At 42.1% G+C, this 26685-nt stretch overlaps 1 protein-coding gene across 4 annotated transcripts; it reads right to left on the minus strand.

The window, feature by feature from the left end:
- fam131bb (family with sequence similarity 131 member Bb) lies at nucleotides 1–25185 on the minus strand. Of its 4 annotated transcripts, none has more exons than XM_039805250.1 (9): nucleotides 25021–25185; nucleotides 15262–15299; nucleotides 13357–13392; nucleotides 12844–12937; nucleotides 10234–10458; nucleotides 9938–10075; nucleotides 8514–8824; nucleotides 3107–3373; nucleotides 1–997 (listed from the first exon to the last, which is right to left on the minus strand). In XM_039805250.1, the coding sequence occupies exons 1-9, from the start codon at nucleotides 25046–25048 to the stop codon at nucleotides 782–784; spliced, it is 1353 nt and encodes a 450-aa protein (XP_039661184.1). In that variant the 5' UTR covers nucleotides 25049–25185; the 3' UTR covers nucleotides 1–781. The 4 variants fall into 4 exon arrangements, with proteins under 4 accessions (XP_039661184.1, XP_039661183.1, XP_039661186.1 ...); XM_039805249.1 differs by having other exon boundaries at nucleotides 12835–12937; XM_039805252.1 differs by lacking the exon at nucleotides 13357–13392.
- Between the last annotated feature and the right edge of the window lie 1500 nt (nucleotides 25186–26685).

Here is a 26685-nt window from a genome sequence, read left to right on the forward strand (position 1 = left end):
GCAGTTTAATGAGTGCAGTCAGCAGGACAGGCCTGTCCCTGGGTTGTGCCTCGGGCATCCTGGTGCCACAACATCATAGAAGTATTTATTTTAGCCGGTAATCTGCATTTCACTGAAATGCTGACATTTTCTGAACCTAATTTTAATTACACGTAGGTACAATGTGTTCGATGCAACAGGGAAATGAATTTGATTAAACACTAATATGTTGAGTAACAGCTGTAAACAGATTAGTTCTCCCATAGGAAAACTATTATATCTTATCATACACTTATACATAGATTTGTTCTTTTTTTTGCTTTATTACAAAATTATTCTTATTATAATGTGTTATTATGATGGATTTTTCATTATTATTATTATAAGACGATGACAGGGTCGAATTGTTTGTTTTCATAAAAAGCATGCATGTTTTCTTTCCGTTCTTCTTCATCTCAACATGGTTTCAGTTTCCTGATGAAAATTTCTTGTTCAGTTAGTGCTCTTCCTCCTTTTTTATCCTCCTCCTCTTCAGTTTCTCTATCCTCCTCTCTTCAATTACCTTTGGGATGTAAGGCTTACAAAGAAATAGGTGTCCTTTGTTGCATCAGCTTTTGTCTCTTTTGAGTCCACCTCTAAATCTGTTTCTCACCATTTTGAAGAAATCATCTCGCAACCAAAAAGTCGTGTTTTTGATACCTGAAAAGGAACAGATTAATATATATATATTGTATTATTACGCTCATTCCTTGCTGACTCCCAGGTCAGTTTGTAATTAGGAGTCTCTTGACAAGCCAGGTACTCAGTTGGTTGCCATGGAAGCGGCTGGCCCCTGCCCCTCCTCCTCTTCCTTCTCTAGCCTCTGAATGAGGCTGGAGGTGACATCGGAGGACTTCCGCTCTGTGATTGGCTCTGCCGGCGGTTGCCCCGGACTACTGCCACCAGAGGCATCCCCTAGTTGCGTGGGCGGAGTCAACGAGGCCAACTCTGGCTCCATGCACATTGTAATCTCTTCCTCCTGATCAGGACAGACGAGACACAGAAGGTTCAGTCAACATTACCCTTTAAACTGCAAAGTATAAGTAAGGGTCCGTACAGGTGATTTTGTAGGTTTTATCCCATTAGCTACAAGTATTATATTTACATATGTGCCAACTGCCTTCCAAAGGTTTATAGACTGATTTCCCATATTTCAGACAATGAGCAGAGTGTGAGGATCGACTGGGAAAGACTTCCCAGATTTGCTTCAAAAGGTTAATCCATCACAGTTGATATTTAGTTGACCATGATGGATATTTAGTGGAAGCTTCAGCCTCCATGATATCTGAGTCAGCTGCTGAAAAGCTTGATGCATTTCCATAAAGTTGGGGGACTCACAAGAAACAGATAAAAAAAAAAAAGAACAACACCAATAGACAAACATCGATACTTTTTGTCGTTGTTTTAGGTCCAGACGACCTTTAGGCCAAAGCCTGATTTATGGTTCTGCATTGAATGGTACGCATACGTAGGTACGCATATATACAAAACCTACGCCAAACCCTTCGCCGTAGCCTGACATGCACCTCCCCAGAAATATAACTTCACATTGTGGCAATGCAGACCGCAACAACTGTGATTGGTCCACTTGGCTGTGGCTTTGTAGCACATTTCCTCCTACTCAATTCCGGGTTCTCCTTCTCCGTGAACATGTAATAGAGGAGAGGGTTAACTTTTCTTGCTACAGCTTTTAGACCGTGGTCAGAAAGCACAGGGGAGACACTTTGTTTCTCCGTCTACACCGCCGGAGTCGGTACTTGCTCCGGAGCTAATGCCCGTCACTCTCTCGCTCAACCACACACTCCCCATGCACTCCCCACACGTTATTCTCTCAAAGAGATACGCTAGATCAGCGCAGACACACCAGTGCAAAAGTATAAATCCTCACAACTGCGTAGGCCACTTACGTAAGGCTACGGCGTAGGCTCTGCATAGAGCCTTTATCTCTATAAACCGACATCTGCATATGAATGCAGATTTTTTTTAAAGATAATAAAAAGTTAAATCACTGTCGGACGATAGCCGATGGGTTCCAAGATTGCATTTTAGCCAATGTGTTCCTCCTCCTTCGCTCTCCACACGGACTGTTGCAGGTCAACAGTCTGTGCAACCAAAAGCCCACTCAAACGTGATTGGTCAATACTACACAGACTACAAACATAAACCAGAAAGCTTCCGATACCAAAATATTGTCCCATTGCCTACAGATTCTGCATTCATATGCACATATCTGTTTATAGAGATTACAACTGATGCAACAGAGGCCTGAGATATTTTAGTCCCTAGTACGGGTCAAGCTCCAAAACCTCTGGATCCTACAAAACCCATAATGCATATCATAAGCATGTTTCATTAGACCCTCCCTGCATCATAAATGCCCACTTCTTTCAAACCCAACACCCCTCGTTCGTAACAGAGGCTTTCTGTTAACATCACCAGGGTTATTTTTTCTGTACTATGGAAAGCTTCCTCTAGAGCCACAAAAGACATTATCTGTCCAACTGTTTTAACATGCTGAGTAGATGAAAATCTGTGAAGTGCCCCTTTAAAGTTCCCTGCAAGAGCACACCAATTAAACAGGGTTTTAAAACCAGTCCCTGTTGTTACGCAAGGTAAAGGTGACTGATTGTTCACTTAATACTGCTGAAACTAATTACTGTTTTTACATTATGGCTTAATCTAGTATTTTGTTTTATTATGTGATTGTTTAGCCTATTAACTGTGTGACAAATGCCTAGCACAATTTGTATAAGGCCCCAAACCCAGTGATATTAACTTTACAAAAATATAAACAGAAAAGCAGCAAATCCTCACATTTGACAAGCTGAAAACCGAGATTGACTAATCAATTAATCAACAAATAATTTAAGGTTCTTAACACGCAGGCATTAATTGAAACAAACCCATATCTATGTCTAGATTGGAAATAAATCTGTAAAACGTATGGAATCATTTGAAAATTGATGAATATAAATGATACATGATTTGCATGTGTAAAAGGTCTTTTACAGGGTCTTGGCACTTCACAGATCAAATATTAATTGCTGAGGATGTAATTTTATGTAATCTAACCCTACATTCACCTCACCTTGACCTCCTCCTCCTCCTCCTCCTGCTGCTCCAGTAGCGGGGAGTGTTCTGTTCCCATGTCATCTCCAGAAGGAACACAGAGGCTCGGCTCCACCATCGCCGCCACACCCATGTAGCCTCCAGCGTCCGCCTGATAGGCCTCCATCTGCCCCGTGTTCCACAGATCGACCAATGGTGGGTGAACGGGATGGACCAGGCTGTGGATGGTGCTGTTGGGCGTCGCTTGCAAAGAGTGGTTGGCACTGTGCAGCCTTTGCTCCAGCGACTAGAAACAGGGTGAGAAGGAAGAGTTAGAGGCAGAGCTGTGATCTGAGTCTATCCATGACAAACTGTCAAGTCAGAGGTGACACAGCATCAATCAGTTTGACAAAATACACAAAGCCGGCAGCCAAGAAGAAGGCAATACAGCAAACTGTTTACAGTATACCTCTGTCTGACTATGCTAGTGATCAATACTGCTTTATACGACTTGGCCTCAAACTCTGATTGTGGGTGACTCTGCTGTAAAAGATGTAAAAAGCAGTAAAAACACCAAAATACTCTGTTTTCCCAAAGACATGGTGTCTGACTTGGCCCAAAGAATCCCGGATATCGTGGCAGCACACCCAACTGTGAAGAACATTATGCTGCATATAGGGTCAGGTGATGTTGTAAAGCAACAGTCTGAATTGCAGAAACGTGACTTTATGGATCTGCTGAACACAGTCAGCTATCTAAACGCAGAGGTGTTTATCAGTGGCCCTCTACCGCCAGTCAGAAGAGGAGCTGAGAGATTCAGCAGACTGTTGGCACTGAACACATGGCTTTCAACTGCATGTACCGTCCATTCTCTGCAGTTCATTGACAATTTTAACTTTTTCTGGGACCGCAAACATCTTTTTAAAGCAGATGGACTTTTCCTTAACAAGCCAGGAGTAAAGCTGTTCACCTCTAACCTACTTTACTTTCTGCGCCACACATCTGCTCCCTCGGCCAAGGACACGAGACAAGACGAATCTAAACAAGAGGAAGACATAACAAAGTGCGGCAGTGATCCACCACAGCCCCCACCTGAGCAAAGATTTGACCATGGGAGACCACAGAGCAGAGAAGAGAAATCTCAAACCCCCTCACCAACCCCGACACCTGTGAGGATCCGTATACCCCGCTCATGCCATTGTTCTCTCCACTCACCCTTTCCCCTCTTTCCCCCCTGCCCCATGTTGGAGTTCGCTGACCAGATGAAGCAGCTGGTATATGCTGGAACCAAATTTATCCCCCTTCCTTCTCCCATCATTCGTCCCCGGCATCAAACTGCCCCCGTTTTGACCCAATCACCGAAAGTAAAACGCCAGGCACCTCTGCCCCCTCAAGGACGGCAGCTAACTCCTTCTCCCCAAACTGATAAGTATGCTTGTGTACAAAATGCAGCAAGCTATAACTGATATGTGCCAGGTCCAGGCTTGCACGCCTAGTGGCACTCATGACTCTTTCCAGGACAAGCCTGGGCCCTATGTATTAAATTCTTCCTCAATTTATGTCGTGATAGGTAATAGAAAAAAGAATGGTGAATCCGCTAAGTAAGCACTTAACTGCAAACTTAGCAAATTTAGCATCCATTCCTCGTCAGCCACAGCCTGTCCCAAAAAATTAGACAGATAATAATTTTAACACACTAACACTAGCCTTACTAAACGTCAGGTCTTTGGCAGGGAAAATCATTTTTAATACATTATTTTATTATTAAGCACAATCTTGATTTTATGTTTTTAACTGAAACCTGGTTAGACCATAAGAACAGTGCTGCTGTACTCATCGAGTCAGCTCCCCCTAACTTCAGTTTTATGAGTGACAAAATAGTGTGAATAAGAAAGGAGGTGGAGTCGCCACTTTGTTCAATGACTCATTCCAATGTACACAAATATCTTATGGAAATTTTGCTTCTTTTGAATATGTGGCTCTTCAGCTAAGGTCCTCCCCTCGAGCTATATTTCTAAATATTTACAGGCCACCTAAATAGTGTGCAAACTTCTTTGATGACTTTACTGAACTGCTGTCTATAATCTGTATTCATTTTGACTGTGTAATTATTGTTGGTTATTTTAACACTCATGTTGACAACCCCCAGGAGAGAGGGACCAAAGAACTGTGTTGTGTTTTTGAGAACTATGGACTGACTCAGCATGTGATGGAGCCCACACACAATAAGGGGCACACTCTGGACTTGATTATCTCCAAGGGTCTGAACATTTCCAAGTTTGTGGTGACTGATGTTGCTCTCTCTGATCATTCCTGTGTTTTCTTTAACGGCACTATCTCTGTGCACAAAAGTGTCCAAACAAAGGTAATCAGAAAACGGTATATCACTGAAAACACCAGTGAAACATTCATTCAGCTCTCTCTGGGGTCTCAGTCGCTGAGCTTGTAGATAATTTCAATTGTAAAATTAAAAATGTTATTGATGCCATTGCTCCCACTAAGGGCAAAGCTGTATCTTGAAAAGATCTCCATGGAGAAATGTCATACTGGTGAGAATAGAAAAAAAAAAGAGTATGTCGAAAAGCTGAACGCAGGTGACGAAAAAACTAATCTCCAGGTCCATTATAACACCTATAAAGAGAGACTTCACATTTATAATTTGGAACTGAGGAATGCAAGGCGGTCCTTCTTCTCTGACATTATCGTCAGAAACAATAATAATTCACGTGCTTTGTTTGCTGCTGTCGATAGGTTAACAAACCCTCCAGTACCAGTAGCATCTGAACTTTCATCTACCAAGGCCTGCAATGAATTTGCCATCTTCTTCAAAGACAAAATTCAGAAAATTAGACAGTCAGTGCCTCCATATCAAGTACAAGATATGTGTTGTCACAGTATCCAGGCAAAACAAATTCCAAGATGATACAATTTCATACAATCAACCATAAAAGCCTGGAAGAAATTATACAACATCTAAAAACCTCCTCCTGTTGCCTTGATATTCTACCAACTGGCGTTTTCAAAAATGTTTCGAATTGTTTGGCTTCTGATCTTCTACAGATTGTAAACACGTCTCTTCTTTCAGGTATCTTCCCACAGGCCCTGTAAACTGCAGTCATCAAGCCACTCTTAAAAAAGAACAATCTAGACACGTCACTAATGAGCAACTATAGGCCGATATCAAACCTTCCATTTTAAGTAAAATCATTGAAAAAGCGTTTTTTCAACAACTCACCCTTTTCTTGTCACTAAACAACAGTTTTGATGCCTTCGAGTCAGGTTTTCGACCACACCACAGCACTGAGACGGCTCTTGTTAAAGTCTTTAATGACATCCACTTAAACACAGATAGTGGCAAAATTTCAGTCTTAGTATTACTTGATCTCAGTGCGGCAGTCGACTATGACATATTACTAGACCGATTGGAAAACTGGGTTGGCCTTTCTGGCTCAGTACTAAACTGGTTTGAATCCTACTTAAATAATAGAGACTACTTTGTGTCTATAGGTAATTATGAATCTGAGCATACAAATATGACGTTCAGAGTTCCCCAAGGCTCCGTTCTGGGGCCTATTCTGTTTAACATCTTCCGCTGGCTCAGATTATGGAAAACAACAAAATAAGTTACCATAGTTATGCGGACGACACACAAATTTACATAACCTTATCGCCAGGGGACTATAGTCCAATACAAATACTAAGTGCACTGAACAAATTAACGACTGGATGTACCAGAAGTTTCTAAAATGAAATGAAGAAAAAACTGAGGTGGTTGTTTTTGGAGCAAAAGAGGAACGATTAAAAATCAGCACTCAGCTTCAAACGGCAATGTTAAAAACAACAGACAAAGCCAGAAATCTTGGTGTAGTCATGGACTCAACAGAATTTCAACAGCCACATTAAGATAATTACAAAGTCAGCCTATTATCACCTTAAAAATATATCAAGGGTTAAAGGACTTATGTCTCAGCATGATTTGGAAAAACTTGTCCATGCTTTTATCTTCAGTAGACTTGACTACTGTAACGGTGGCTTTACAGGTCTCCCTTAAAAATCAATCAGACAGCTGCAGCTGATTCAGAACGCTGCTGCTCGAGTCCTCACTAAGACCAAGAAAGTGGATCACATCACTCCAGTTCTGAAGTCTTTACACTGGCTTCCAGTGCCTCAAAGAATTGATTTCAAAAATACTTTTGCTGGTTTATAAATCACTAAACGATTTAGGGCCAAAATATATTTCTGATCTGCTACTACACTATGAACCCCCTAGACCACTCAGGTTGTCTGGGACAGAACTAAACAGGGGGAAGCAGCATTCAGTTTTTATGCACCACATATCTGGAACAAACTCCCAGAAAACTGCAGGTCCGCCGCAACTCTCAGTTCTTTTAAATCAAGGCTGAAGACCTTTCTTTTTGATGTTGCCTTTCTTTAAATAATTATTACAATCTATATAAGCATATAAAGATAATTAAAAAGTAAGACTGGTGGGACAAGCCCGTTCTGGGAACGGCAAGGATTGCGGGTGGATTACATGTATAGGGCAACAGCTTATACTGTATTGTATTATAATGTTATTGTCCCATACTAGCAGCCTAAAATTTCGTATTTTATCTGCTTTTATATTTTTAACTGTTTTAAACTGCTCTTTAATGTTTAATTTCTTAAACTGCACTGTAACTTTTATTCTCGTATTTTCTGTTTATAACTTTTTAATCGTTTTTGCCCTGTTGCTGAAATATGCTATACAAATAAATCTGCCTTGCCTTGCCTTGCCTTTTCTTTGTACACGGACATTTAGGCTTATCATTTCATTTTGGCTCCAACTTGCAATTTGAAGCAAGAACTAGTGTTTTTAAATAGTTGTGCTGATATTATGATATCCAGAATAATTTACTCTGGATATCAATTTCTGGAAAGCAATGCTCCATTTAAACCAAAGTCAATATTAATTCACTTTATTCTCTATACTGTATATGTTGACTTGGTGACAAACATTCCCTATAATTATTATCAAATTACATTATACTTTCTTGGAATCGAATTACTAATTTAGAGTAACATCAGTTCCTTTCTAGGAAATTACAGGAAACTATGGACCTATTAAATAAGGTGTTTTATCAGCCAAAATTTCAAAGTAATTGGGTGAAAATCAAGACTATTTTTAAAGAAAAGAATGAAAAACAAAAAAAGATTATTCTGTCAAACTATTATTCCCAAGGTCAAGAATGAACTTTCCCACTCAACATGAAAACCAATGATGTGACCAACCAATGATGTGATTTCTACATCTATCTAGTTGTTTTTAAAAAAACAGAGTGACTTAGACATGCAACAGTAAACATGCTCACATACTGAATCTCTCTCTCTCTCTCTCTCTCTCTCTCTCTCTCTCTCTCTCACAGGGGCTACACCTCTGTGTCACACCCACAGAAGTGAGACTCCACCTGTTGTTGCTGATACTGCAGGAGCTGCTGTTGCTGGTATTGCTGGATCTGATGGATCTGCTGCAGCTGTTGTAGTTGATTCTGCTGCTGGAGAGTGTACTGCTGCTGCTGTTGCTGCGACAGAAAGTGAGCTGCTGCCTGCCCGTCATACCCATCAGTCCCCATAACGTAGGAGCCAGCAGGGGGAGACGCCACGCCGGAGGGATCGTTGCTGATCGGCTCCCAGGCATCAGAGGAGGAGAGGCAGTAGTGGCCCTGGGAGACGTATGTGTGAGGCCACACCTCTGCTGAGGAGTGGTGCAATATCTGATCTGGAAAAAATGGGAGGGGGAAATTAGAGGTAATGGTAGAAGTGTTGGTAACAGGAAGATGCTATGATAGAGTTTTTGGCACATTTTAGTAGCAAAATGCACAACAGATTGAGTCAACCTGATAATATCATTTTTATAATATCAAGAAATATAAAGCCAGGGAAATCCTGCTGCTGATTGTTTGGTTTTAACTCAGAACTTGCAAGAACTAAATCCCAAACACTGGTAAAACATCTGCATTTTATTTCATCTTAAGTTGCTAAGTAACCCGCCTCTAATGACCAGCAAATGAACCTTTAATTGTGTTTTGGATAATCTGATGTCAGCTGTTATCATAGAATTAAGGAGAGTTGGAAGCACAGCAAACCAAATCAGTTTCGGCTTTGATCTGGCTGGTCAGAATGAGGAGGTTTGTCTGGAACTTAAGTAAAAAAAAAAAAATTTTAAAAACTCACTGCAGAAAAAAATCTCCACATTGGCTGAATAAGTGTGACAATGACAGAAGCTCTCCTAGATAAATAACAAAATATCCAAAATCATTATTTATACAGATGCTGTGTCTTGGTTTTACCTTCCAACAGTCCATGTTGGAAAATGTGAAATTAATAATGAGCTTCCCCTCCAGCCTGGAGAGAGAGGATGGAACAGTATGTTCTCATTACAGAGCAACATGACACATGCTATACTGCAAGTTGCTTTTCTGCACCTACACAAACACTCATATTTGACACAGCTGTTTAATGCTGCCTGGATTCAACTACCCAACCAGCTACAACAAAAAATCCTGCATGCACAGTACCTAGTAGCAATAATAGTATAATTACACTGACAGGTTGTTTTTTTTCTGCTGCATGGTGAGTATTTTGAACTTGAAGTACATTTTGCTGATAATACTGCTTTAATATTACTTTTGATGGAGTATTTTTTTTACAATTACTTAAGTAACAGATCTTAATATTTCCTCCACAACTGCTGTATGATACTTTTCTTATAGTATGTTGTTAATCCCTTATAAAATACCATTTATCTTACACACACAGAGATTGCTCTGCAACACAGGCTACTTTGAAAATTTAGCTGCAGTCATATTTGTAGTTCTTTGTAGTGCTTTACCTTGACTGGTGATGCTCTCCTGGTTGATCTCGCTCAGATGAGCCACACTGCCCTGGTTTGAGCCCGACCGGCTATCTCCATCCATCGATCCCCAGGCCATGAGTGTAGCCTCTGAGATCGCAAACTGCTGCAGGATACCTGAGGACAAGCCAGGATCATTGTGAGGACCTGCATTATATTTCATTGGCTGAATAACTGGCATTAATCCCACAAAGTGAGGGAAGATCACACAAGATGACAGTAAACAGGCTCTATTGAGCGCCCGCCTTGTCTGTGTGTGTGTGTGTGTTTCCAACCTGCAGTGAAACGAGCCTCCTTCTCTCCGTCACTAAGGTCACTGTAGGCGTCGCTCTCCAGCCGCCGCTCCTTTTCCCGCTCCTGGGTAGTGATGCGGGGCAGAGGGATGCCTCCTGGACCCACCGTACTCATGCCCCAGTTTTGCCATTCAATCATGTGAGCAACACGACCCTGGGCCATGGCTGTGGGCTTGGTCACTCTCTCCTTCATAGTGCGGCTCACACCTGGTGGTGGAGAAGACATGAGACGGTGGAGGGAGCAGATGGAGGGAGGATGAGGATCGCAAGTGAGTGAAAAGAAAGTGAAGAAGTGAAAGAAAATAGAAGTAAAAGATGAGAGGTTGATGCAGGGGTGATGAGAGGAGTTGAGGGATACAGCATTTGTGGGTAGATAGAGAAGGAAGTAAAGCAGCGGGTTTGTTGTTTGGAGATAAAGTGGTGGATGGATGGACAAACAGAAAGAAAGAGAGAGACATACATAAGATAGACATGTTATCATCAAGTGTAATTGTTGTTTGGTCATGGATGCTGTGATGGCTTATGAAACTATGGATATCCAGTAGGGTTAGACTAAACAGGTGTGGGAGGATATATCTGGACAGTCAGTGTTGTTCTCGTCAAATATGATGCTGTTCATTAGTCAGAAAGTGGTTAAAGTATATAATATTTATGATTATAGTTTTGTCCCATTTTATATATTTTTTTTGATGATAAGAATATGAATAAACTAATACCTCTGAGATGTGAAAAAGAGAAATGGTCAATTAAAAAGAAAATATATATATATATATATATATATATATATATATATATATATATATATATATATATATATAGTACAGGCCAAAAGTTTGGACACACCTTCTCATTCAATGTGTTTCTTTATTTTCATGACTATTTACATTGTAGATTCTCACTGAAGGCATCACAACTATGAATGAACACATATGGAATTATGTACTTAACAATAAAGTGTGAAATAACTGAAAACATGTCTTATATTTTAGATTCTTCAAAGTAGCCACCCTTTGCATTTTTGATAACTCTGCAAACCCTTGGTGTTCTCTCAATGAGCTTCATGAGGTAGTTACCTGAAATGGTTTTCACTTCACAGGTGTGCTTTGTCAGGTTTAATTAGTGGAATTTTTTCCCTTATTAATAAAAAAAAGCAAAAGGTGGCTACTTTGAAGAATCTAAAATATAAGACATGTTTTCAGTTATTTCACACTTTTTTGTTAAGTACATAATTCCATATGTGTTCATTCATAGTTTTGATGCCTTCAGTGAGAATCTACAATGTAAATAGTCATGAAAATAAAAAGGAAACGCATTGAATGAGAAGGTGTGTCCAAACTTTTGGCCTGTACTGTATATATATATATATATATATATATATATATATATATATATATATATATATATACAGTATATTGGCAGCTTGAACAAAGCAAATAATCCAGTTTAGAAACACACTGTCAGTCCAATCCTACTATTTAAATGTCTATAGTTTATGAACATGGATTATGAGAATAGCTAAATGATGAAGAGTTGCAGAGGTGACGTTCATGTGTTTAATGAGACTAAGCCGTCACCCGTATGGGCTACAAGAAGGAGAGGAGGGAATGGATGTGTCTTGTCTGACAAAGGTGCATCATGGGATGGAATAAGCTAATTGGGGTGAGGTGGCTGTGTGGCATGAGTAACGAGATGTTGGCTTGTTGACATGATAGCTTTCACACCTCTGCTAAGCTGCGCTGGGTAAGCAGAAACCTGCTCTCTTTCTCCTCACTGTCAGTCTTAGAACTGGACTCATACAAACACTGCAGAACAGAAATCTTTTGAAGAAGAAATAAATGTGCTGCTACCACGCTGACACCAGCTGATATCTGCATAATGGCTGTGCACCATATTTCATGTGACCAACACATGATGACACGTACTGTAAATCCCTGGTTGTTTGATTCTCTCTGATGGTGGCGCATGGAGATGAGATTTATGAATAAATTAGAGGAATAAATTACAGGACAAATCTGTACCATACCACGCAGTGCAGCAGCTGCACTGCACTTGACTGTACTGTAAGACATTTCACTGCACTCAAAGAAACTGCCCTCTACACAAAAGCTGGATTAAACCAAAATCACTGCACTGGACTGCACTGAACTCTGTTTCACGCAGCACTTTACATGGTTCAAAACATCCATACTAATACTTGTTCAGGACAACACAGTTTCACAACCACTTAACAAAAAAACTACACTTCCCACTCACTACTCACCTTTTCTTAGAGCAACAAGCTGTATGATGATGATGTGTGTGTGTGTGTGTGTGTGTGTGTGTGTGTGTGTGTGTGTGTGTGTGTGTGTGTGTGTGTGTGTGTGTGTGTGTGTGTGTGTGTGTGTGTGTGTGTGTGTGTGTGTGTTGTGGTTCAGGCTGAATTCATTCCATCAATGACTCAGGAGGAGCCATTGACGAGTGTTATAACAGTGTGGAGAGGAAGTGATACAGGGAAACCCATTTCGGGTACCATGTTGACTCCAGCACCCACTGAGGGCCAAGCCAACATGGGGTCGGTTTACCAGTTACAGCACAGACACACACCTGACACACCTGACAGAGAAGCATTAGCCAGAGCCCCGATGCCGTAGGCATTTGAGTTCCTCTTGAGCTTTGGCAGAATTGACGTGGTGTCTTCCATAGACAGCTAGAGGGAGAGAAGAGAGACAGGGATGGAGGAGGGGAAAAAAGCGTGGAGAAAAGGATAGTATGGGAAGTGTGACAGGGCGCACAAAGACATTGAGTGTGTGTTCGAGAGGGGTGAGTGGAGAGAAGTGATGGAGATGTTGGGTTAATACAAAAGATAAAATCTGCATTACCCAAATCCTGACTCCAAGTTAACTGTGTACTCTTTTATTCTGCACCAATAAGCCATTCTGATTGTGCTCACTACCGTGCACCACTACGATAACCCGAAAGACATTGACTGTAAGGCAGAAGTGAAGGGGGGGCGTGAGGGGGAAAGAGCTCATGGCTGAAGGGTGAGTTAAATTAAAACAGGTGAAAGAAACAAATAGATAATGGAAGAAAAGTAGTAGACCGAAGGAATGGGGTCACAACACTTACATTGATTCCTTCCCATGAAAATTCTGAACGTCCATGCTGAGAAAGAGAAATAGGAGGAGGAGAGAGGGATAGGTAAAGAAGAAGCGGGAAAGAGTAAGAGAGTGAAAGGACAGAGAGAACATTGACGTGCATGGGAGGGGACATGGGAGAAAACGAAGAAAGGAGGGACAGAGGGGGGGATTGCACATTGGACATGCAGAGGAAGAGAAATTAAGAGAAGGGAGAGGGGAAGAAGGATTTTCCAGGGACAAGGAAGGCAAGAGTCAAAGACCGGAATGACAGGGAGAAGGGAGGGGATTAAACAGGGATCAGTATCTTTGCTTAGTTATGTATAGCAGAGTGAATATGCTACGGATGAATGAGTCTCCTCTCTGGTTACATGTGCTGCCAAAAACATGTAAAAAGCAAGCGGGAAATCGTGTGTGAGTGAGAGAGATGTCAGTGCTGTGTTGAATGGTATCTGATGCTGCAGATAGACAGGGGACTGAGGCTATCAGGAGGAAGGGAAGAGTGTGTGTGCGTGTGTGTGCGTGTGTGTGTGTGGGCAGATGCTGCCACAGCATTCCTCTCTATCCGACACTAACTAGACCGCGGACCCTGGTGGGTTAATGGCTGTGCTGAAATCTTTCCACCTTCCTGTTGATCTGCATTTGAGGATGAGCAGAAATAAATGGGTAAATAAACAAAACCAGAAAAATCCTACTGGTCCACAACATTTATCACATATAGCCTATATCCCCTCCAATTGTATTTTTCTTAGAATTTAGTTAATTATTTTCCTTATGAATTATGAAGTTGGATGAGTAGAAAGCAACATGCACACCAATTTCTAGGCAAGCAGCAAAGACTCCAGGAAGTTTCTGAACACTGCCAAGAAAAAGTCTGGGATAAAAACCCTGTAACTAACTGTGTTTTCAGTTTTTGTACAGATAAAACAATCAAGATATAGTGTGTTAATTAGTGAGCGTTAGAGGTGCTCTTAGGCAGATAATGTTATCTTTGGACAAAGCCAGGCTAGCTGTCTTCGTGCTAAGCTAAGTTAACCAGCTGCTCGCTGCAGCTTCATGTGTACTGTACAGACATGAGAGCAGTATCAATCTTCTCATTTAATTCTCTGTGAGAGAGTGAGTATGTGTATTTGTTTATTTGTCAAAATATTTGAGTTTAAACATTGGTTTTGGCCTTCCTGACTTCATTCCTTCCCTCCCTACAATAGGACATACAAATTGCAGTGGTAACAGCATGTATCCAGATAGCTCATGTTAATCAAAATCAGCCTTTTCCCATTCTTTTCTTCTCTCCTTCTTTTGCTTGTAATTCTATGTGTGTGTGTGTGTGTGTGATCGTTTTTATGCTCTTCGTAGGACCGAAGGGGAATTCTGGGGCAATATGCATAAATAAATGATGGAATCAGTCCACAGTGCATTTAATGGTCCCCTCTCCTGTGCCCTTTCTCAGTTTTAGAGCACAGGATCTGTAAAGCAACAGGAGAGGAGAGGATAGGTAAAAGCAGATAGTAATGGTGTGTAAGAAATTGGCGAAAGAGAGAGTGATGCCACTGCTGTTTTGTAAGCAGTGACTCTGTCAGATGGACATCAAGCAACAGACGCCATAGCAACAGTAATGAGCCAACCGAACCAGCGATTGTTTTCCAGCTACGCCACCCCCATCTCATGGGGCGGGGGAGGTGTAGTGGAAGTTAAGCAACTGACAGTGACATAATGTGTACTTCACTAATCTACTATAGCAGAAGCACTGTAACCCTGAGTTACAGAGAGCTAGTGTGGTGAGCTCATCATGTAGCTGCCTGTGAAACAGCCATGTTGGTTCCTCAGGTGGAGTGGCAACAGTCCACTGTCAGAGGAAGTTAAGAGGGGGGAGCCAGAGGGACTGGTGAAGACTTACCTGCTCCCCATCCTTCTGGACTGGCACGCCATCTCCCGCTGAGGGCAAGGTAAAGACAGAGAGAGAGAGAGAGAGAGAGAGAGAGAGAGAGAGAGAGAGAGAGAGAGAGAGAGAGAGAGAGAGAGAGAGATGAGGAAAATTAATTTAACTCAATTCTCAATCAAATAAAAAAATTAGCCTTGCCTCCACAGAATATTCACTAACCTATCATTCATTAAGCTTTGGCTAAAGTTCAATAGGGAAGATATTTCCTCTCATGTTCTGCCTTTATTCCTTTACGGGTGAATCATCTCTGGCACTCGCACAATGTCAAAGTCAATGCATTCACAATTCTTGTTTTCCTCTTAATTATATATTTTTAAATACTCCCCACTTAAAGAACAGCACACACACAAACAAAACACACACAAACTAAATATCGCTCCGCTTAACAATAATTTATACTAAGCAAGCGTCATAGAATGTCTGAGTCATAATACGAATAAAAGATAAATATATCAACAACTATATACACACTCTAAAAACATAAAACATGAAACAAAAATCATAAAATCAAAACACTAAAACGATAGCTTAATACCGTTTTCATCATCTGGATTAGGTTCTTCAATGAAATCTAGCAGCAGGTTACCCCAAACTTTTTAAAACTCATATTTCTTAATTTATACTTATTTTTTTCACAAGGAACACAGGATAACAACTCATAAAACCACACTGATGTAGAGGGGGGTTAGTTTCTTTCCAACAAATCGTTACTCCTATTGCTAAAAGAGTTTTGGTGTTATTAGTAAAGGCTTTGAAGTATCTGTAATATTTTGTAAGTATATGTGTGGTCAAGGTTTCTGCAACATGTTTTCCCAAATGAAAACAAATGAATACAGTTCCAAACCTATGCATACGATTTCCCACTGAGAGCATTAGAGCCTCTCAATTTTATATGTTAGGTAAATTTTTCCTGGCGAATAATCCACTTGGTGTAAATATTAGAGATCAGTCCCTTTCAGCCCCTTTAACTCTGATTTACTAACATCACCAACCCATCGCCTCCCCATCACCACCATGACCTCCAGGATGTTCAACTGAGAGTTCCCATCAACCACCTGCAGGCTTTACTCCACCACCTCCAAAGTCTAGAGTATTGACACTTAGGACCATATGGGCCTACGCTTTCTCTATCAATGGAGTCTAAATGCCAAAGTCTTTCTCTTTTTAATGAACTTCCTCTAAATGTAAATGACAGCTGCATTTCAGTTATTAATGCACTATGAAGAGTCAGTGGGAGATCATACACAAAGCCATCCACCCAGCACACTGCAGATGGGAGTCATCTGAAATAGACGCTCTCTGTTGGATAAATGAACGTTATAATCCCTCCTCTTTCCTGGCTGTCCAAATCCTAATTAAAACATTAGTTTAATTAGAGAGACTGTACTGGTAATAGAGTTTAAACACAGCGTCAGTCTCTAGGTGCCTGCTCTCTGTATCAGAGGTTCTGTGTGTACAACTCTCAGAGGGCCTCACTCCTGTATCAGTGTGTGTGTGTGTGTGTGTGTGTGTGCGTGCGTGTGTGCATGTGTGTGTGTGCATGCGCGTTGCTGAGCCAATCACGTTTTTCACAGCTGCATTTGGCAATCATGAGCGATTCCTCAGCAGCTCTGAGAAAACAGAGAGTTGTTGGCTCTCTGAATGTCCAGTGATGTCTGTGACCCACTGACCCAGTGATTCAGAAACATCAGCTCCACTCTGTCTCTGTTGGGCTCTCAGATATTACCCTTCCCTCTGAACTCCATCCAGTCGCATCAGATCACTGCAAGGGCAGGAGACGAGGGACAGACTTCATTCCAGAAATTGACCCTCTTTACTCACACAGGGAAGGGTGTGCCAACTACGAATCAGGACCACCTTGCTTCATTTGTACAGTTAATACAGTACTCAAACCTGGGGTCTTCTCATTTCAGTGGTCCTCTGTTGTAAAGTATCATTATAAACTATCTCTAATACATATGAGTAGATACTTCCAGGAATGATCAAGTGTTTAGTTTCCCCATTTAGTTTGACCTAGTTTCCCTCAACCCACTTTGTGTAATCCTGCTATAGTTAGTGTTCCTTGTGTTTCCCATTATACCTCTGGAAATACACAGAAGGTACATGATTCCTAGTCACAGGGTGTCCTGCACAGCCTTTAAAACATCGCTCAGCTAGCTTTGTTTGGAGACTACAGTACACATTTTAAACCCCAGTCCCGGCAAGGCAAGGAAGCTTTACATAAAACAGTTAAAAATATAAAAACAGATAAAATACGAGAATAAAAGTTACAGTGCAGTATAAGAAATTAACATTTTTTTAAAGTACAACTACACTCCCAATTGTTGTTTGCCAATTGTTGTTGCCAAAAACTGTAGAAATGAAGAAACTACTTTGCATCAGGACTTGTCGTTGTCAGAGAGAGTGGACACATTTATATTCAAGCGCTATTTTCGCTATTAAAAATGAACTCTATGTGACCTCAGAAGGATTATTCAGGCATGTTTGATTTTTGGCACTGTGGAGTGTGGTGTGAAGTGGTTACTTATGGGCTGATAACAGTTAGACAGAGAGATGTCTCCTTTTCTGCCTGGGTGGGAGAGAGTGTCCCATATTTCTTTCCCATTTGGGTTAAAAATCTGCCCTGCAAACACAACTGAACATATATGCACACCCACATACATTGGGCCTACAGCAACATACAGTATAATACACAGGGACACAGAGAATGCCACTCCCTCTCTTCCTCTGTTTCTCTCCCCTCTGCATCCTTCAACCTTCTTTGGCCAATTAGTAGATTAGTCATCACCCGCCCCCCCAACATGAATCAAAATATGGCTCAAGAGTTTTCTGGACTGCAGCAGTACAAACTACCACTAGGAAGCCCTCCAGCCTTTACACAGCAATGGACCAGAAAATTGTGTCTACCTTTGTAGCTGTATAAAAGGGTCTGTGCCTCATATGAGATTACATCAAATCATGTGCTATTTTTGAAGTGAGCCACAAGGGTTTGGATGTCTATATCATGCTGTGATTAGTCAGAGTTGTTTATAGTTCTCGCAATATCTCTATAGATGATGGGTCAGTAGTCATTATCCAGGATCTCAGTGAGCCATGGCACACTTTGTATTTCTGCACCCGGGTAGGTGATGCTCTGAAGCTCGCAGCAGCACAGTAAACAAATGCGTAATTCTGCTCCTGAGAAGGCAGACAGGATCCCTCCTTGACGAAACAGCAACAACAAAAGAGCACATGACAGTGCTCTGAGCCAGCTTTTCTTCCCCTGGCGCTCTCCCTCCTCCACCGCACAAACAGTGGTGCGGCGCTCGATACCCTCCTGCGGTCATAGGGGAGCCAGGCTTAGCTCAGCCGAGGAGAAGGAGCAAGAAGGAGTGAGGAGTGAGGGAGGGCGGGGAGATGGAGGAGAAAAAAAGAGGAAGCAGCGCGGCCGTGCGTAACGAACAACCAGAGATCTGCAGCGGCTGCACTGTCAACTTCAGCTCTGACTGTAGTGGCTTGACGGCTCATGCTGAAGTGGGAAACATTTGAGCGTCATCTGTCTTTTTGTACTCCCTGTGCCCTGCAGCAATAACGCCAAAGAACCAGGGAGGGCTTGGCGCTTGTTTATCATGACAGCTGCAGTAAAGCTGGTTGCCACAATGGGGCACCAGCTTGGATAGCAACTTTCTTGCAGCAATATGTGCAGATGTCGGCTTGCTGAGCTCCAGAGTTCAGCAGGAACACAGCTGAGAACCAGAGGCCAGGTGGTTGGGAGAGTTTGGTTGAGGAAAATTGAGCTAAGCGTGTTTCTGGACATAATCCACACACACGCAGGGGTTCTGACATATACTTAAACAGGCAGTCGAGCACAGCAGGAGTTACTGCCATTAACTTGGTGAAATGGCATTCTCTCAATCTACATGTCCCTGCCACTGGCAGGCCTGACACGCCTCATTAATCTCTTTAGGCATGAATGTGGTTGCCGTCCTGTGCAGATCTCCATCACTGATACAGGGTAAATAGGTTACAGCAGTCATTGTTCCACTGACTGTCGTATCGAAAAATCTACAGCATGTAGTATCTTGGCACAAGCAGCTGCAGCCCAGCATCATCAACCTGATAACTTCCATAAACATCCTAATGGCCTGCTATATATATAATGCAAATTTAGACCTAAAATGGAAAAATCTGATTCTGTTTAGATGAAGGGAGGAAAACCTGCAGAGTCAACCAGTTACGTGTACAGCAGACAGCACCTTCTATGCAGGAAATCTTTATTTTCTCGCTCCAAAGGATTCTTCCTGTCTTTGTAAAGATGGCCTTTTTCTTTATCAGCACTGAAGTACGTAGTAGCTGCAGATAACAATGAGACAACCAGTACTGGTTTGCGCACAAATGCTTAGTGCATCCACAAATGCACAAATCCCCCAATAAAATTGTAGAGATAAAATTCTCTCTTTCATGGCATTATGTTTCAATTTCATAACACACTCTGTGGCTGAGTCACATTGTTTACAGAAACGCCTGCCATCATGTGCCCACACACACTCCTCTTATTTCTGATCTGCCACTTACACGTACAGGCTGAAAATGATACAAGGGTAAGTACACATACACACACATATATACATTTTAATCAATTCCCCTCCCATAATGATGCAGACTTGTAACCTGGCATCCAGCAACAAGGCAAGCCATAATAGCACACAGTTGAGAATATGACACAAAGGGCCCTATTTTAACGATCTGAAACGCAAGTGTGAAACGCCAAACGCAAGTAGCTTAATGGGTTGGTCTGAAGTAGCTAGGTGTGGTTTGGGTGTAACGTGAAAATAACCAAACAGAGCGTCATCTCACATTCCCTTTAAGAGCAGGCGTATTGTTCCATGGCGGATTGCTATTATGACGGCGGATTTGCCTGGCGCACGCCAGCGGGAGCTGTCCGGGATGCAGCAAAGTAACAAATGCCCGTCTTGGCCGGGTGGCGATGTTGCTGCGGCCTCGGCGCTATCTCCTCAAGTCTGGAGAGGATTGCTTGCAGCCATGGAGCGTGGGCCTCAAAACACACCACCTACAACCTGTTGTGCCCCTTCCTCCTCCCCACTCTATTTCTCCGTCCACCCGCTCCACCAGGAGCAGCCGCGATTACTCCAGATTCACCAGATTCCGCGGGTGTCCAATCCCACCGTAGTTCAACATCACGTCTCCTTAAGTCCTCTAATATTTCCTCATTTATGTCATCAACACATCCATGATTCATGGAATATGTTGTGTAAAACACAACAAGCCACAAAGAATGCGCTGACGTTTTTGAGGACTGTACTGTAAAGTGCCTCCTGATCTATCCAAACACCTGAAGCGCATTTTCAGTAATATTTTTCTTTGTAATTTTGTATGGTTTTCAAAAATGGGAACTGCTGTAGATGAGAGAAGTGTATGCGCGGCGTTGTACACACGCTACATTATGGCCAAGCATGGCCCCTAAAAATAACATCTGAATAACACGCCACTGACTTTAGACTAGCGCCACTGACTTTAGACCAGGTTTTTCCTGGTCAGTGGCGGAATTGTTTTCTGAAACTGCAAAATAGCATCACGTAACGTTGCGCCTGAACACGCCTCCTCTTTTCGCTGAACCGCCCCGGGAGCGCAAATACATTTACCGACGTGCGTCTGTGGAGGGAAAAGTCCGCTGTGTGTTGGGTGCAAAATAGGAATGATACATGCGTCGGTGTACAAAGGCAATTGCGCTGAGTGCAAGATAGGGCCCAAAGGCACTCACATAAATCTGTAGGTAGAGACCCTATGCTATATATATATATGCTACATTGGAGACCTTGGGTGTATACACACACACCCACACAGGTAAGGGTCATCAGGTCCCCCCTTGTCTCTGAGGCACTACATCACTGAGTCATTCACCTTGAATGTGTTCATGTGTACAAGGCTTTTCCAACCTGGACAGAAGCCAATCAATCAGCTTCAGTCTGCCAGATTTGCCAGTATACAGGCAGACTGCAAACTGGCAAATGCGGGACATGGTATCAGTTGTTGGCTGACAGTGTGTAAAGGCATGGTGTTAGAGGGGGTGTTTGGTTTTCAATTTAATGACAGGGAATCCCTCTATAATGCACTGGCAAAAACAGTGTGATGAGACAAAGTGGTGAAGCAACAGTGGTGCCTATATTATATTCACACCCACACATAGGCCTACGTGCATTTAAATATAGCAGCAAAAGGCAGATATAAACTTGAGGTCATTGAAAGGTCAATGCAAGAACACATACATACATGTGAACATGCAAAAACACATACACTTAAGCTGGGTACTGTGAAAATAGCTACATGATACCAAAATGATAATTTTTTTCAATATCTTGAGAAACAGAAACATGATTTTCTACAAATGAACATAATTTTTCTGAAAATAATGTTGTCTAAACAGAAGCTGCTGTACTTAACCTTAACTAGTTTAAAATGGTCAAAAATTTGAAGTCAGGAACTATTAGATCAAATAACAAGCAAATAAGTTTATGAATATGACTACATATTTGATGCCAGCTTTCAGCACCTGACACTTCTGATACTCTGTGCTACAAACACATTTTAGTCAGTACATACATACATACAAAACCTACATACTATTAGTGCTTATTCAATCAGTAGGCTGTGTCAGTGGTGTGGCACCTTACCAAAGCCAACTTAGAGAAAGTGAAGAGAGTGCTTAGAGGCATCACAAACAGGTGAGAGTTGTCATAATGTCCCACATTCATATCTATAATTTCACCACTGCAGCCTGACCCATAGCAGTTATCTTCACACTGCACACAATGCCCTAAATTATCCCATGATTAATGATTCCGGCACTCACAGTTATAGTGTGGCTTGGTAACTGGATACAGAAAAATGCTTCTGAAGTGTAGCTTTTAACACAGTTATGGATAATAGCATTATCAACATTACATCAAGAAATGTGATAAACATCATGGTGCTGTAACACAATTACTAACACTATGTTTGGCATCGGTGAAAATGTGCTTTTAATTAAGCATACGTAAGCTGTGCACTGCACACACAAGCCGAGTCACTGACAAAAATACAGTCTGTAGTTATTTTGCAGTAGATCTCACTGCCTTTTCCTTGCTGATGAGCTGAAGAATGTGCCCCTCCCATCGACTGCTTCTCAAGGCCTTTTGCTCTCTGAAGGGGTGATGGATGCAGACATCTCACCGACTGTACATCACTGTGTGTCTTCACCTGAACCGGTTATAGTGGTGGTGAGGGGCAGCTGGGCTAAAGCAGATGTTAAAAGGGTCCGTTTAAAACATAACCCAAAATTATAAGGAATTTATTTTCAGTAGATACTTTGTAGACTGAACCCTTCATTGGCAAAGAAACAGTTGAAAGTACTGAAGGTGAAAGTAAACTAACCCCAACCTTGGTATTTATGTCAACCCTTCATTTTCCAACTCAGTCTGTAGTAACAGCTGCAAACACACACCTACAGTATGAACAACTATCCTCACTGTCTGCATTATTTTAGTGTATGGCCTATAGTTTTGTTTAGTTTTTTTTTTTTTTTTTACATCTGGGGCTTTCTGTTTAAATAACATTTAAACCGCCATACTTTTAATAACAAGTGATATCTAGGGTAAAGTGTTGTCCTTTAAGAGGAAAATAAAGGTTTCTATTAGTATTGCTACTCCTAAAAGATGCCACTATAGTTTTTTCGGTGTCACATCCCCTATCACATCCAAAACAAAGTAAACTATGCAGTATGTACTTTTTCAACCTGCTGGGAACAGGCCTATCACACAGAGGCGAGATTTTTGCCATACTACAGCAGTGTGTGGGTACAAACAGATATCACGGCCTGACCACGGAGCACACTCCCAGATATGATGGAGCAGGGAGAGATAGTGTTACCGGAAGGCAGACAGATACATCAGGGCTACTCCCATACGTAGACAGATTCAGTCCTGTTGATCTCTGCTTGGCAGCGTGGACTGCAGTTGAGAAGGCCAATCAATAGCACACACTAAAGCCATTCTCACCCAGGATAAACACAACCTTGCCTCTAGAGTGCTGCTAATTCTGATACTTACAAGAGAATCACAGACAATACAGACAAGCTGCTTGAAAACACCTGATCGTCCTTCTCTTAAGTACTGTTTATTTTCACATTCATGTTAGATTATAGTTCACACAGCTTGGGATAACACTTTCCCTTAAGTAGATGTTCAATCTTTACTACATGTGTCTGACAGCCTTCAGTGTACTTTGAATGTGTGCACATTCTCCTTTATCACAGCTCTTCATCACTTATCCCTGATTAGAAGCTGCTATTACTGCATCAGCCTTATTGAAATCTTAAGCTTCTTTGATAACTTGTATAAAAACGAGCATCAGTATTCAGGTGGCTCACAATTAATGCGACACCTTTCCAAAGCTTTCTGTCCTCTTCAATCACATTATTTCCAGCAGCTGGAGTGGCTGTGCTTTGTAAGGTCTCCTGTCTTGACCTGAGTGTTGACAGTGTGTCAAATACTGTAATCTGGATGGTCTGCTGTAACACTGTTCCTGCAGGAATTCAGTTCACGCCTGCCTTACTAACTGTGTTGTGCTGTAGTACTCTTACTTCTGCACTTGCATATCCTAGATATATTTAAAATCCTCTCATTTAGTAAAAAAAAAGGGGGCGGTCCACTCTGTAACCTGGTTTTGACATTCACGAACCCCTGAAAGGTTATGCCCTTTTCAGAGTGACATAAAATGTACCCCGAATATGATTAAGAGCCTGAAGTGCTAAGTGGTTCATTAATATTTAACACCAAAGGAAGTCTGTGTTTATTTTTACCTTTGAGCGTGATTCATGCTACATACTAAGACATGCAGGACCTGACTATGCACTGCAACATATTTGAACTATATTCATCCAAACAATCCCTACCTAGTCTTTCCCCACTTAGCAGCAGTACTTACTTAACAAGTCATCTATAGGTTTATCCGGGAGGGTCCTCACCTGAAAACTCCCATCAATCCCACACACCCTCGCCTGCACGTACTTGCCCCTCCCATTCCCCCTCTCTCCATAGCCATCCGTCCGTCTCCCCCCCTCCCTCCCTGCCAGCACTGAAATTCTTTTTCTCTGCCGCTTGTGTCCTTATCCCCCTCTATCCCTATTATTCATGCAAATAATAACAAACTGTACAAACGCCCCTGACAACGGCATTATACCTTGTCTCTTTTTCCTCTCTTTCTGCAAGCCATACCGCCCTATAAATAAGCACTCTCACAGCGTTTCCCTCTCCCACCTCCCTCTCCTCTCCATCCCTCTCTGCCTCCTACTCACACACATATACATGCTGCCAAACAGCATCATAAATCAAGAGATGGGAGGAGGGAGGGAGGGGAGTAGGGAGCTGGGGGATGCAACCACACACACAGTAGTACATTTTAACACATATTGTCTCTGACATCTTGCCTGTATACTGTGCATACAGCTTCTGTGACCATACACCTTGCTCATACACTGCACTGAAAGACAAGCAAACACCTCACACATATACACACGTACACAAACGTACACACACACACACAAATATATTAAGCCTTGTCCATACATAGTCTCCACACAAACCCTCGCTCCCCATCCTCCTCCTCATCCTCCCCCCCGCCTCCCACCCAAACCCCTCTCTAGCCCGCATTGAGAGAGGGAAGAGAAGCGGGGCTTACTCAGTGTCCTGGAGCCGATGCATCCCATGGTGTATTCACAAAGGCCCTGGATACAAGCGTGGAAGTGTTACCCAGACACCGTGCATTCTCCCTCTTCTGCCTGCGACTCTCTCTTTCTCTCGGCTCTAGCTTCTTTTTCTTGCTTTCCTGTGCTCTCTCTTTTTCTCTCTCCCTCCTGCGCTTGCTCGATCACTCCCTCCCTCCCTCTCTCTCTCTCTCTCTTTCTCCCCCTGCTCTCTCTCTCTCCGGTGCAGTGTCTTAGAAGAGATCCAGTTAGTAGCCTGAGGGAAATAGATTGGGACTAAATAAAGATGTGAGGAGGCATTATTAGCATTAGTTAAAGAGATGGTCTTCTTTTTTTAATAATATATATCACCAATATGTAACCTGTAATATTAGATAGTCAACCTAATTTACTGCTGTTATTACATTAACCTAAACAATTTGAGTTATTGCGACTGACACTGACCACAGGCATTAATCTAATTAAAGTTTAACACAACAATTACATTGACTGGGTGTGAATTGGGTTGCCACTACAAGATCAATAGCACAATGCTGAAAGTGCCGAGCTGCTGCCATTGTTGTAGATATCTCTGCACTGCTGTAATATTGTTGAGCTAAAATGGGGGATTCTCTCTGTCTCCCTCTCCTGTGTGCACTCAGCCTAACAATGCACTGCAGCGGTTTCATCTCTCTATCTCCCCCTCAATCACGCCTCCTATACTCCCTCCCTCACACTGATCATTAAACAGAAATGCTGCACATACACCAATATTAGACAATCCTGAAAGAAAAAAAACAGCCAAGGGTTTTCCTTCACAGTCAAGCCGCTGCTGAGTCTCCACCTCTTTCTATGTCATCTCTCTGTATTGATCCGCCCCTCAGTCATCTCTGCACATATGTCTTGCTTTCTGTTCACTCTCATTCACATTCCCATATCTTCCTCTATTCCCTCTTTTTGTGTTTGATCCCCTTGCCTTCTTTCCATTCCCCCCATCCCCTCTTCACTGGAGAAACAAATTAGAGGAGTGGCTCTTTTACATCTCTCTCTCTGATTTGACTTGCATCTATATCTATATCTCTAAATCTTACACCTTCCATCTAAATCCCCCTGTCTCACTTCAGTTTCATATTAACACTTCTCTTATTTGCTTAAATCCTACCTCCCTATGTTTCTGACTCTTCTTACTCCTCTACTTCTGTCTGGGAAGCCCCCTGCCTCTCTCTCTTTGCTGATTACAAATCCATGTGTTTGCCCAGCAAATGACACAGGAGCAGTCTGGACAGTGAAGAGATGTAGAGGATGCATGTGTGGTCACTCATGTTTTGTTGACTTCACGTACACTGCGGGGCAAAGAAGACGCAGAGGAAGAGAGCACGACAGATTGAAGGACAGAGAGACAAAGACATGGGCAGATGGGGGGAGTGATGGGAAGGAAAGCAAAGAACAGTTGAGTCATGTGCGGGAGAGGTGTGGAGATGATGCTGTGTGCAATCAAAATTAGCACTACAGAATGGACGGAGGAAAAAGACAACAATCTAATCACTTAGTTTAAGAATTAAATAGATACAATAAAATGCAGAGGCATGGAAAGGTAAAGCCAGGCATAACAGATTATACATAATCAAGCCATTCCCTGCACTGTGGGTTTATAGCTGTGT

The sequence above is a fragment of the Perca fluviatilis genome, chromosome 7 (assembly GCF_010015445.1).
Source record: "Perca fluviatilis chromosome 7, GENO_Pfluv_1.0, whole genome shotgun sequence".
NCBI lineage: Eukaryota > Metazoa > Chordata > Actinopteri > Perciformes > Percidae > Perca > Perca fluviatilis.

Coding starts and splice junctions, on each gene's coding strand:
- fam131bb (XM_039805249.1), bottom strand. CDS start 25,048: ATGGGATGCATCGGCTCCAGGACACTGA. Junction 13,393..15,261: donor TCCAGAAGGATGGGGAGCAG/GTAAGTCTTCAC, acceptor TCTCTTTCTCAG/CATGGACGTTCAGAATTTTC. Junction 8,825..9,937: donor GGAGAGCATCACCAGTCAAG/GTAAAGCACTAC, acceptor CATTTTTTCCAG/ATCAGATATTGCACCACTCC.